The sequence below is a fragment of the Eptatretus burgeri genome, chromosome 3 (genome assembly GCF_056783735.1).
Source record: "Eptatretus burgeri isolate ZD-2024b chromosome 3, Ebu_testis_v1, whole genome shotgun sequence".
In the NCBI taxonomy this organism is placed as follows: domain Eukaryota; kingdom Metazoa; phylum Chordata; class Myxini; order Myxiniformes; family Myxinidae; genus Eptatretus; species Eptatretus burgeri.
The window spans coordinates 9,364,526-9,377,025 of record NC_140963.1 but is presented as its reverse complement, the minus strand read 5'-3'; the positions used below and the strand labels follow the sequence as shown (position 1 = coordinate 9,377,025).

Genomic DNA, 12,500 nt, shown 5'->3' with positions numbered 1-12,500 from the left:
AGTTTATCCTCAAAATATTCAATCGAAATAACGAGCAGGCACTCCTGCCCAGAGGGGCGTTGTTCATACTACGAGTCCCCTTTTCGGCCCAACCTTGGTGGGCAATGTGCTGCGATACATTCTTGGAAATGCAATTTATAGTAGTTGTCATTTTTGAAAGATATTTTATTGATCACAACAAATACTCCGTAGTACTGCATAAGATAAAGAAAGATGATTTGTAATTCCGGCTCCCATCAAAGGTGGCACGATTTTCACAACAGGTCAATTTTGGAGTTTTGGTGACTTCCACGTTTGCTCCATTTGGTAAGATTACCAACTCAGAACTCCTTTCACATCCCTGCCACTTTTCCCTCCACATCCCACCTTTGAAACATTTATTATCATCAGACTAAACTACCATAATTATTTGCCAACTTCATCTTGTAATATTCCATTCTCGCAAAAACAAAAGGATGAAGGCCAAAATGCTGTGCAATTCATTGAGAACCACATCTGTCAGCCATTGTATTTGTCAAAGTTCCATGCACAATTGCCTTTCCTTTTGTAGTCATCCTGCCTTTGGTTCCAGAACACACAATCGAACTTTCAAGAATAACATTCCATATGATCTTTGGCTGTCACTTGAGCTGCAGGGCCTTCTTTCTGGCAAGCAATGCAGTTCTTGTCAGCAGCTTCCTACCTCCTAAAATAGAAGAAAGCAAAAGTTGTATAATGAAGACTGACTTGTAAGTAGAGTAGCCAGAACACATGGCTGCCTATACCTTGCAAAAGGAAGTTGAAAATGAGTTTTTGTTATGCCTGGCAGAGTGATGGTGAGCTTGTGGGACCAACAGCATGCCTCGATGGACCAGCCGGATGCGCAGCATTACTCTGGCATCCATCTGTGGTACCACTCTATCTTGGACTGCTGAAGGAGTGTTCCAACCCTGTCACGCTGGAAGGGTCAGCTGGAGCATTGCAAAATCTGGCTGCCAGTGACTGGAAGGTAAGCCGTCTACATTCTTGCTTCACATCAAAAAAATGCAACGTGTGAACATACATTTTGTTTATTGGAGAATGCACGTGTGAAATGCATGTACAGAACACTTAGCCTCCGAGAAAGTGATTTTCCTCTTGCGGGAATTGCAATGTAGTCACGTTTGAGGTGTCACGTTGCTATTTCTACCATCTTGTGTCATTGGTTAACCTGCTAATTTTCACGAGGATCCTTTCATGGATGAATGTAGCGCTTTTATGCTTCCATTTAGTCATGTTAACCCCTCCATTAAAAGTAAAGATTCTATTACGTTCAACTGTGTCATCCCAGAGATCATTCCTGGTTCCCTATCGTATGAACATTTCTGATGAGGTGTAGCTCACCTTCATCCGGCACAATGCCAGGATTATAGGTGAAGATGATGGATGGTAATGGATTCCTTTGTGACATCAACTAGGACAGCATCAAATGGCAAGGGCATTCGTTTTCCATCGTGCTGGGAGAGGGACCTGAGATTTGATGTCCAGTTCCCATTAAGTTGTCACACCCTTTACGATTACTGTCCCACATGTATCTCCTTTCTTACGGAAATGCACATTCCCCTTCCTGACTGCAGCTTGTCATTTTTAAATCTACCAGGCACATAGCTGTGTGACACACATTGTCAGAAGCATGTTCAACAGGCAAGCAGCCAGACATGTAAATTTAAGTATACTGTGACAATCCATGAAGGAGAGGGAATATTTTGGACAGAAAAGGATTGACAATGTTGGATTTTAGCCTGAAAATGTCAGGGGTTTCTGTGGATCTTCAGGGGTGGCCTAGGAAAGAACCTACAGCGCTGGGTGCCTGCAACTCCGGGTGCATCAGAGATGAGAAGGACTGAGACAGAGAAACAGGAGTTCATGGATTCACTGGACAGGTTGATGGGAATGGTTGAGCTGGAGGTGATGTCTCCAGCTCAACTGTTCTGATGGTTGTGCATCACAGGTGACTTCAACGCACAGGTAGGAGTGGTGCAGCTGGGTGAAGAGGAGTGTCTTGGTTGATGTGAATGAGGAACAAGGAAAAGAGAGGGTTGCGATCTGGTGGAGCTAGTGGTGTGAATTGTCTATTTGTAGCTTGAGAGGAACCTTGATTCTTGCAGAAGTGGGAGAGCCACAGCATTACATTCACGAGTAGACAGCACAAGACAGAATTGGATTTGTTTACAATCAGGAAGCAACAGCTGTGGAAGATTAAGGACTATAAGGCAGTGGTGGGGAAGCATGGGCCAACTCAGCACAAGCCTGTGATGTTTGTTGTGTGTATGCAGAGATTAACTCCCATTCTCTTCTTGCCAAAGAACACAAGAGTTAATTTATTTGATAATCCCAGCTGCCTGGGGCAATTCATGAGGTGAGACCTGATTGGTTATTCCCTCCAACTGCTGTCGAGAGACGTGATTGGATCTTGTTTATTTCTATGTTAACTGCTGTTGGCATTGCACATGTCAAAGGGGGGGGGGGGGGTGGGAGGGGGCGTATAACATTGGGATTGTCATTATGTACCACCTATGAATGTCTGCAGCTGGAGAGGAACCTGGGTATGGTTTGAAACAGCAAAGGGCTTACCATGTGTAGCTTATCTTGGTTGCCTTATGCAGCTTTCTTTGGTCAGAAAAGCATGGGAGTTTGTCTCTCTCTCTCTCTCTCTCTCTCTCTCTCTCTCTCTCTCTCTCTCTCTCTCTCTCTCTCTCTCTCTCTCTCTCTCTCTCTCTCTCTCTCTCTCTCTCTCTCTCTCTCTCTCTCTCTCTCTCTCTCTCTCTCTCTCTCTCTCTCTCTCTCTCTCTCTCTCTCTCTCTCTCTCTCTCTCTCTCTCTCTCTCTCTCTCTCTCTCTCTCTCTCTCTCTCTCTCTCTCTCTCTCTCTCTCTCTCTCTCTCTCTCTCTCTCTCTCTCTATATATATATATATATATATATATATATATATATATATATATATATATATATATATATATATATATATATATATATATATATATATATATATATATATATATATACATACATACATACACACACTGATGAGCCAAAACATAATGACCACTGAGAGGTGAACTGAATAACATTGATTATCTTGTTACAATGGCACCTGTCAAGGGGTGGGAGAGATCAGGCAGCAAGTGAACAGTCAGTTTTTGAAGTTGATGTGTTCGATGCAGGAGAAATGGGCAGGAGTAAAGACCTGAGCGACTTTGACAAGGGCCAAGTTGTTATGGCCAGACAACTGGGTCAGAGCATCTCTGAAACGGCAAGGCCTGTAGGGTGCTCCCGGTCAGCAGTGGTGAGCACCCACCGACAGTGGTACGAGGAGGGACAAACCACAAACCGGTGACCGGGTGTTGAGCGCCCAAGGCTCATCGATGCGTGAGGGCAACGAAGGCTATCCCATCTGGTCCGAACCAACAGAAGGTCTACTGTGACACAAGTCACAGAAAATTTTAATGGTGGTCACGGGAGGAATGTGTCACAATGCACAGTGCATTGCACCCTGCTGCGTCTGGGGCTATGTCGCCGCAGACCTGTCAGAGTGCCCATGATGACCCCTATCCACCTTCGAAAGCCCCTACAATGGGCACACGAGCATCGGAACTGGACCTTGGAGCAGTGGAAGAAGGTCGCCTGGTCCAATGAGTCCCGTTTTCTTTTAGATCATGTGGATAGCCGTGTATGTGTTTGCCGTTTACCTGGGGAAGTGATGGCACCAGGATGCACTGTGGGAAGATGACAAGCCGGTGGTGGGAGTGTGATGCTCTGGGCAATGTTCTGCTGAGAAACCCTGGGTCCGGCCATTCATGTGGATGTCAATTTGACACGTGTCACCTACCTAAACATCATTGCAGACCAGGTACACCCCTTCATGGCAATGGTATTCCCTGATGGCAGTGGCCTCTTTAAGCAGGATCATGTGCCTTGCCACACAGCACACATTGTTCGGGAATGGTTTGAGAAACATGACGAAGTGTTCACGGTGTTTCCCTGGCCTCCAAATTCTCCAGATCTCAATCCGATTGAGCATCTGTGGGATGTGCTGGACCTACAAGTCCAATCAATGGCGGCTCTACCTCGTAACTTACAGGACTTGAAGGATCTGCTGCTCATGTTTTGGTGCCAGATACCACAGGACACCTTCAGGAGTCTTGCAGAGTCCATGCTTCGGCCGGTTGGTGGTGTTTTGGCGGCACACGGAGGGCCAACAGCATATTGGGCAGGTGGTCATAATGTTTTGGCTCATTCGTGTATATGGATGTATGTATGCTTGTGTATATATGTTTGTATATGTGTATATATGTTTGTATATGTGTATATATGTTTGTATATGTGTATATATGTTTGTATATGTGTATATATGTTTGTATATGTGTATATATATTTATATATATATATATATGTATATATATATGTATATATATATATATATATATATATATATATATATATATATATATATATATATATATATATATATATATATATATATATATTGTTACGGATTTCAGAATCTGATCCGATGAATGCATCCACACATCTAGGTCCTCAGATAGTTATTTCCCTAAATGCATGTCCAGGATAGACCCATCCCCATGTCTGGTGGGATTCTAAATGTGATGCATTGAGAAGGGAGAAGAAAAGATCCCCTCTCTTATGGGAAGCTTTTTCTCTTTACAACAGACACATTCATGCACGTGAGGTGCCTGTTTCTTTCACTGACGCCGAGACCCACCTTTTTTTCATCAACGCTGACCCCTGTTTCTTTCACGGACACCGAGACCCACCTTTTTCCATCGACGTTCGATTCCCCGTCCAGCAGCTCTATGGACGCTAACTGGCTTCTTTTCATATAAAGCTGAACAGTGAAGTGATAATTGTTGTTGACAGTTTTATGAGCACTTCACGTTTATGCTCAGTAATTCTGACAAATGGCTGCTTTTTACTCGCCCAGCACCACAGAAATGGCCTCATAAGCGAGGAATAACCGCGGACGTGCAGGTTGTCACGGTAACGGTGCGCAAGTGGGGTGGGGTGAATTTGGTTTGAGTCTGTGCCGCCGAGACAGGCCGCCTATAAAAAGAGGGAGAGGTCCGTTCTTGTGGAGCGGCGCGCACGCGGGTCTGTCGACAACGAGTGAGGCACTGGTCAGTCGACGAGTCAGTTTGTCAGTCAGTTGGCATCAGTTCATCAGTGACAGTCAGATGGGTGCTTCGTCATTTCCAGTCACACGGTTGCACGTGCCATGCCAGTCAGACGGTCGTCCTTGGCTTACCTGTTTCTTGGGGGTGACGTCGACTGGCGTCCGAGCCTGTTGACGAGTGGGTGCACGGCAAGACTGGGTGCTGGCGATGGACAAGGCATGTTCACACATTTCAGGACGTTTTTATTTGATGGACGACTTCTCTTTGGTGAGCGAGACAATTCTTCTTCCCACCCTGATTGATCTGCTGCGTCCCCTTGTCTGTCTTTAGTTGTGAAGTAAGTCAATCCCCGATAAGCATCTGCTCTGTCTCTTTTCCTTTCATTTTGATTGATTTTGCCTGATTAATTATTTATTTGCTTGTGATCATTTTGATTGATTTGGAATTTATTTATTTATACCTCACGGAAAAAAAAGTTATTTTTATTTATTTATTTATTTTCTTATTAATAAATTGCTTGTTGACATTCCAACCTGTCCATGCTTGTCCTTTCCTTCCATTGATCCAGCATTATCTGAACTTAGATAGACTGGGAGGTAATTACCACACGATTTGACGAATAATTAATAGTCAGCATGCACCGGCGGTTAAATGCTCGGCCGCCCTCCTTAAGATCGAATCAAAATAAGAATGGTGCTTTGCCGAAGGCGCGCTTTTCGTTCAGGTAACCACGTGACCACTCGTTAAGCGACATAATTAGACCGTGGACACTGGAACTCGTGGTTAACTGAACGAAAAGCGCGCCTTGGCCGTAACATATATATATGTATATGTATGTATACGAGGTGTGTTGAAAAAGTATCCAACCTTAATTTTTCATGCGTAAACAAATGACGCTAGGGAGGCATGGTTTGGTGCACGTATGTAGGCGATCCTAATCCGTATGCGTGAATATTTTCCCACCTGCAGAAGCTGTCAGTCGCCGACAGACCGCCGATGAGTGAGGAAGTGTAAGTGAGCGCCGTCGGATTTTCGTTTTTGACAAAATGACGGATCACTGTGGTCTCATCGCCAGTGATCACTGTGTTGAAGAAGTTGGGATCGCTGTTCACATTCTCCAGCATGTCCTGTGCGATCTCCAAACGGAGTTGCTTCTGCTCGATCGTTAGCAGCTTTGGCACGAACTTCGATGAGATTCTCCTTAAGCCCAAATCCTCAGTCACAATGGAATGAACGGATCCAATGCTGACGCCCACCTTGTCTGCAAGTTCTCTGATCGTGATTCGACGATCCTGCATCAGCAGGGTCCTCACTTGGTCAATGACGATCTCATTTCAGGATGTTGAGGGCCTCCCAGAACATGCTTCACTTTCCACTGATGTGCGACCATCTTTGAAGCAGTTGTACCACTCTTTTATCTGTGTGGTGCCCATTGCTTCGTTCCCGAAGGTCTGTTGAATCTTGCGGATCGTTTCCACTTGGGAATCGCCAAGCTTTACACAAAATTTGATGCAGTAGCATTGTTCAATTTTTTCCGTCATTTTGTCAAAAACGAAAATCTGACGGCACTCACTTACACTTCCTCACTCATCGGCGGTCTGTCGGCGACTGACAGCTTCTGCAGGTGGGAAAATATTCACGCATACGGATTAGGATCGCCTACATACATGCACCAAACCACGCCTCCCTAGCGTCATTTGTTTACGCATGAAAAATTAAGGTTGGATACTTTTTCAACACACCTCGTGTATATATATATATATATATATATATATATATATATATATATATATATATATATATATATATATATATATATATATATATATGTACATATATATATATTTGTATGTATATATATATATATATATATATATATATATATATATATATATATATATATATATATATATATATATATGTGTATGTATATATATATATATATATGTGTATGTATATATATATATATATATATATATATATATATATATATGTATATATATATATATATATATATATATATATATATATATATATATATATATATATATGTATATATATGTATATATGTATATATATGTATATATGTATATATATGTATATATATATATATATGTGTATATATATATATATATATATATATATATGTATATATATGTATATATATGTATATATATATATATATATATGTATATATGTAGAGATATATATATATATATATATATATATATATATATATATATATATATATATATATATATATATCTTCTTCTTCTTCTTTCGGCTGGTCCCGTTCGGGGTCGCCACAGCGGATCATCCGTATGATCCGCATAGTGATTTGGCACATGTTTTATGCGGGATGCCCTTCCTGACGCAACCCTGGTTGCCTCTTACGGCACAGGGATATGGTACACCTATTTTAAACAGGGTATACACCGGCCCAGTACACTGGTACTCATTTCGCCGACCTCGGAAGGATGACAGGCTGAGTCAACCCTATATATATCTATCTATTGCTGATGATCACTGCTTTGTGTTGAATACTGTGGTATCACATTCTTTATTCATATAATGCCATTATTCTCTGTGCGTCATAACAGAACCTCACATTATGGCCCAAAACACCATAAATACTGTGCATTGATGTTCAAGCATTATGTCTCTGTGCAGTGGTCCGCTTGTGTACGAGCTGCTGTGCGCCGGGAAAAGGGTCTTCCTGTGCTGGTGGAGTTGCTTCGGGTGGACAGTGAGCGTGTGGTTTGTGCCATCGCGACCGCTTTACGCAACATGGCCCGTGATGCTCGAAACAAAGACCTCATTGGTAAGCTCCCGTTCCACAACTATTTTAACCCACGAGATAAGCTGAGCTTTCATCTCTGCACATACCCTGCTTTGGGATGTTACCTTTTCATTTATGCTCGGCTAAGTATTGCGATTGAGGGAATATGTAAGTGTCAGAAAGTTGATTCACGTAAACTGCCGCTTCTTCTTCTTCTTCTTCTTCTTCCTCTTCCTCTTCCTCTTCCTCTTCCTCTTCCTCTTCCTCTTCCTCTTCCTCTTCCTCTTCCTCTTCCTCTTCCTCTTCCTCTTCCTCTTCCTCTTCCTCTTCCTCTTCCTCTTCCTCTTCCTCTTCCTCTTCCTCTTCCTCTTCTCCTTCTTCTTCTTCTTGTTCTTCATCTTGTTCTTCTTCTTCAACAGCCTCCTTATTGTGGGGTTGACCAGGGGAAGGTTGACCCAAGGCTTTCACAGACCAGTTTGGTCAGACCTGATGTTTGTCGACGGTTCGGGCAGGAATTTGTAAATTGGCCATGGTGCCAGCAAAAGCTCGCCGACTCTTCGTGAAGGACACCATAGGATCTTTAACGTCCACCAACTAACACCAGCAGATGAGACGGCCATTTAATGTCCATCCTCGGGACGGCACACACATTGATGAATTGCCTTGTCTGTGAAACACCGGGACGACTGTTTATAGCTGGGCCGAGATTTCCACCCAGTCCAGCCAGCTTCGAGGCGAGTGTATGCATCTCTCGGCCATCCTGCCTGCCCAGTCATATAAACTGCCACTAATAGACGAAATTTCCGAAAATAAAGCAGCGTGGTTTGAGGTTAGAAATTAATTATCTCAATAAAGGGGCATGGTGTTGCTCCTGCCAGTTGCTGCTTCTCATCATTCAACTGGTTAACCATTTCAAGCTGAGAGACTATACATGGTACAGATATGATTCCATGTGCTCAAAAACACAATTCACACCCATTGCTAGAAATCCGACACTAAGTGCTCATTTGGAGCTCTTGAAGCTCTTGCTGTGAAGACATCTGTGGACCTATTACAAGGCTATATTTAACTTGAGTGAATCTTACCATGACATCAACACAGCCTGATGGAAATATCACACAGAATTAGTTTTTTGTACACACTGTCGAGGCTCGTATGAGAGCGAACACAAAGAAACGCACAACCAGGGGAGCGGGAGACAAGAGGGGGGAGAGGGAAGGAAAAAAAAACAGTGGGGAACAGAGACATGAAGAGATCTGTGGAAGGGAGCTGGATGGGGTGGGGTCCGCAGGGTAAACAGGATGGACACTGCAGGGACTTTCAGGAAAGAAAGCAGGGAATTTGAAGAAGGTGGGTTTGGGGTGGATTAGCGAGGGTAGAAAAGATCGAGGTTTTGGATGGGGGGACGTAAGGAGATGGTGGTGAACAGCTGTTTTGAAGACTTGGAGGCAAAAGTGGGATTGAAGAGGGTGTGGCAGTTTGTTCCAAAGGTGGGAAAAAAAGATGACTGAAGGAGTGAAGGTGAGCAGTGCTTCTTAATTTTGGTAGTTTTGCCAGAATGGGGTTGCTGGTGGACCTCGAGCACCCTGCGGAAATATGGGGGGGAGACGTATATCAGACAGAGCAAGGGGGCTTGGCTGGAGAGGAGATGGTAGAAGATAGAAAGACCACCGACCTGCCTGTGGTGAGGGAGTGAGATACCCAAAGACGCGGCTTCATCACAGGAGATACCAATGATCCTAAAGGCCTTGGTTTCCACAGCGTGAAACCAAGTAAGGTAAGAGGCGGGAGCACCAGTCCAGAGGGGAGAGCAATACATCATCAGGCTGCAGATAAAAGCTTTGTATGTGGTCAGGAGCTCAGGTGGGCCGAGGAAGGACTTTGCACGACGGAGGATGTCCAGTCTGTGACTGGCTTTGGAGGCCAGCTTAGAAATGTGCCTTTCCCAGGAAAGGTCATGGCAGACTGTGAGACCCAGAAGCTTGAAAGAAAGTATTTCTTCAAGAGGATTGTTGAGAAAGTTGATGGGGGGTGGGGGGGGGTTCCAAACGGTCCTTTCGGAGAGACATCGTGAGAGTGTGTGTCAGGGTTGAAAGACATGTTCCACGTGTTGGACCAACTTTTGATTTTCTCCAGATCTGCAGAAAGTGAATAGGCTGCTGCTTGCCAATCTGAGGGATGACAGATGGTGCGGCAGAGGGTGGAGTCATCAGCAAAGAGATAAAGAGGATTTTCCAGAGTCGGAGATATCATTGATGAATACCAGAAAAAGAACAGGGCCCAGAACACTGCCTTAAGGAACTCCAGCCTGGACAAGAAGAGGGGATGAGAGAACTCAAAAAAGGGCCATATGTTGCGACAGGAGAGGAAGTCTGCAAGCCATGAGTGGTGATGTCCTTGGATACCATAGGAAGAGATTTTGGAGAGCAGTGCAGGATGCCAGACCATATTGAAGGCACACGTCTGTCGAGGAATAGGGCTCTGATTTCATGTCCGGCATTGAGGACCTCCATCCATTGTTGGGAGAGCAGAAGCAGCATATCCAGGGTAGAGTGACTTGGTCTGAAACCAAATTGATGATCGGAAATCAAGCCATTGGAGAAGAGGAAGGATTTGATGTCTGAAGCGATGATGGATTCCATAACCTTGCTGATGATTGGGAGAAGGCTGATTGGTCTGTAGTTACAGGGATCTGTTTTTGCACCTTGTTATGCAGAGCGATAATATTTCCTGATTTCCAAGCGGATGGCAGATGATCTTGAACAATGGAGAGGGTGAATCTAATTGAGAGAGGGTGAGCAAGAGCAGCAGCTCAGGTTTTTAGTACAAGTAGGTGGATGCCGCCTGGACCGGTTGCAGAATCTGAGTCAAGGTTTGAAAGCAAGCTCTCCACCTTGTCAGGAGAAAAGGACACAGAGTCCAGGGACAGTTGGGTGCAACTGGGTATGGTTGGTGCAGAAAGCAATGGGTTTGGGACACAAGATTTAGAAGCAAACACCGAGTTTAGGCATTCAGCCTTTTCACGTGCCATGTCAGCAGTGCGGCCATTTGAGGTAAGGGAGGGATGGAGGGGGAACATACACCAGAAACACCCTTAACTACACACCACTAGGATTTGGAGGAGGGAGGCAGGTTTGAAAGTTCAGACTTGAGATTTGAAAGATGTTGTTTTCTGGCTCTCCTGAGGGTAGACACACACTTGTTCCGAGCTTCGTGGAAGGAACTGAGATTGCCCTCAGTTGGATTCGCCTTCCATGAGGCGGAGGCAAGTTGGTTCAGGACAACTGCCTCGCCACAAGCTTCAATGTTACTATTGGTGGGAGGAAGGATAGGACAACTTAAGATGAGATGGGATAAATCTGTACATGGGAGAGAGTAAGTTTCTATGAAAGAATTCCCAGGACGAGTTGATGTCAGCAAAAGCAGAAATGGGAGGCCAGTCTAGAAGTTTGATGGTTGCTTGAAGTCCCTGCCAGTCGGTCTGAGTGAAATGCCAGACTCGACGGTGCTGTGGTGGTTCTCTAATAACAGCCAGAGAAATGTCTTCTTTGACAAGCACGTGGTCAGATGAACCGATTGGAGCAAAGGAAGAACAGCAGATATTTTCAGGGAAATTTGTCCGAATCACATTAAGAAGAGATGGAGTACCGTTGGTTGAGATCCGGTTTGGGAAGTTGACAGATTGTGTCAGTTCCAATGAGTCACAGAAGTCTTTTTTTAAAGAGCCACAATAGGTGAGGGAGGTACCCACACCCAGCCAACTGGCATGATGACACTTGAAGTCACCCCAAAGGAGGAAGAGAGAGTTGGATGAGAAGATAGAAGTTGGTCCATGTTTTCAGATAGTGAGGTGTAGATGGAGTCATCACTGTTAAGTGGACGTTACAGTACACATATAAGCATGAGGTGGAAGTGGAGGGGAAGCCGTAGCCAGAGGTATTCCTGGGGGTCTGGGGGAGTGAGGACAGTGCATGGTGAGTGAGGAAAAGAGTCTTTGATGAAGAGAGCAACTCCTCCACCAGGACGAGGCTCAGGTCTGTCATACCGGGGGAGGGAGTAATCAGGGAGAGATACTCGGGAGTCAGAGACGTCTTGAAGGAGTAAAGTTTCTGTTGGGCAGATTATGTCTGGTTTGTCAGTGGCAACCTGTATGGAAAGACCTGAAAGGTTTGAGCGAAAGCCCCGGATATTTGAGGTCCACACTGGAAGAGGGAGTGGAGGAGGCTTTGGGTGCAAGGGAGGAGAGGGGGGTGGTAGGACAATGGAGAAGGGGGGAGGTAAGGAGAGTTGTTGAAAGAGTATGGGGGATTGCAGAATAGCTAGTGGAGGAGGCCGGATGAGGAGGAGAAAAGGCTCTGTGGTGATGGGTTGAGGTTCCATTGGGAGTAATAAGAGGAGGGCCAGAGGGCAGTTGAGGATTGTAGGAGGTGGAATGATGAGGTGCAAGAGAGAGGGAAGGGGAAAGGAGGCACCTTCGTGGATGTAAGGGGGGCAACTTTGGGAAGGTAGAGTGAGGGTGGAGTTGGGGGGAGAGGGGTGAGAGGAGAGAGTTGAGGGAGAAGGGAGAA

At 44.7% G+C, this 12,500-nt stretch overlaps 1 protein-coding gene across 16 annotated transcripts in view; it reads left to right on the top strand.

The window, feature by feature from the left end:
* The window catches only part of LOC147029380 (catenin delta-2-like), a 474,794-nt gene that overhangs the window by 315,307 nt on the left and 146,987 nt on the right, over positions 1 to 12,500 (top strand). For all 16 annotated transcript variants that reach the window (XR_015055882.1, XM_085872400.1, XM_085872407.1 and 13 more), the window contains 2 exons: positions 809 to 988; positions 7,824 to 7,974. Coding sequence is in view for 15 of the 16 variants with exons in the window: in XM_085872400.1 (XP_085728526.1) it covers positions 809 to 988; positions 7,824 to 7,974 (331 nt within the window). In the remaining variant the exon portion in view is untranslated. The remainder of the gene's footprint in view (positions 1 to 808; positions 989 to 7,823; positions 7,975 to 12,500) is intronic.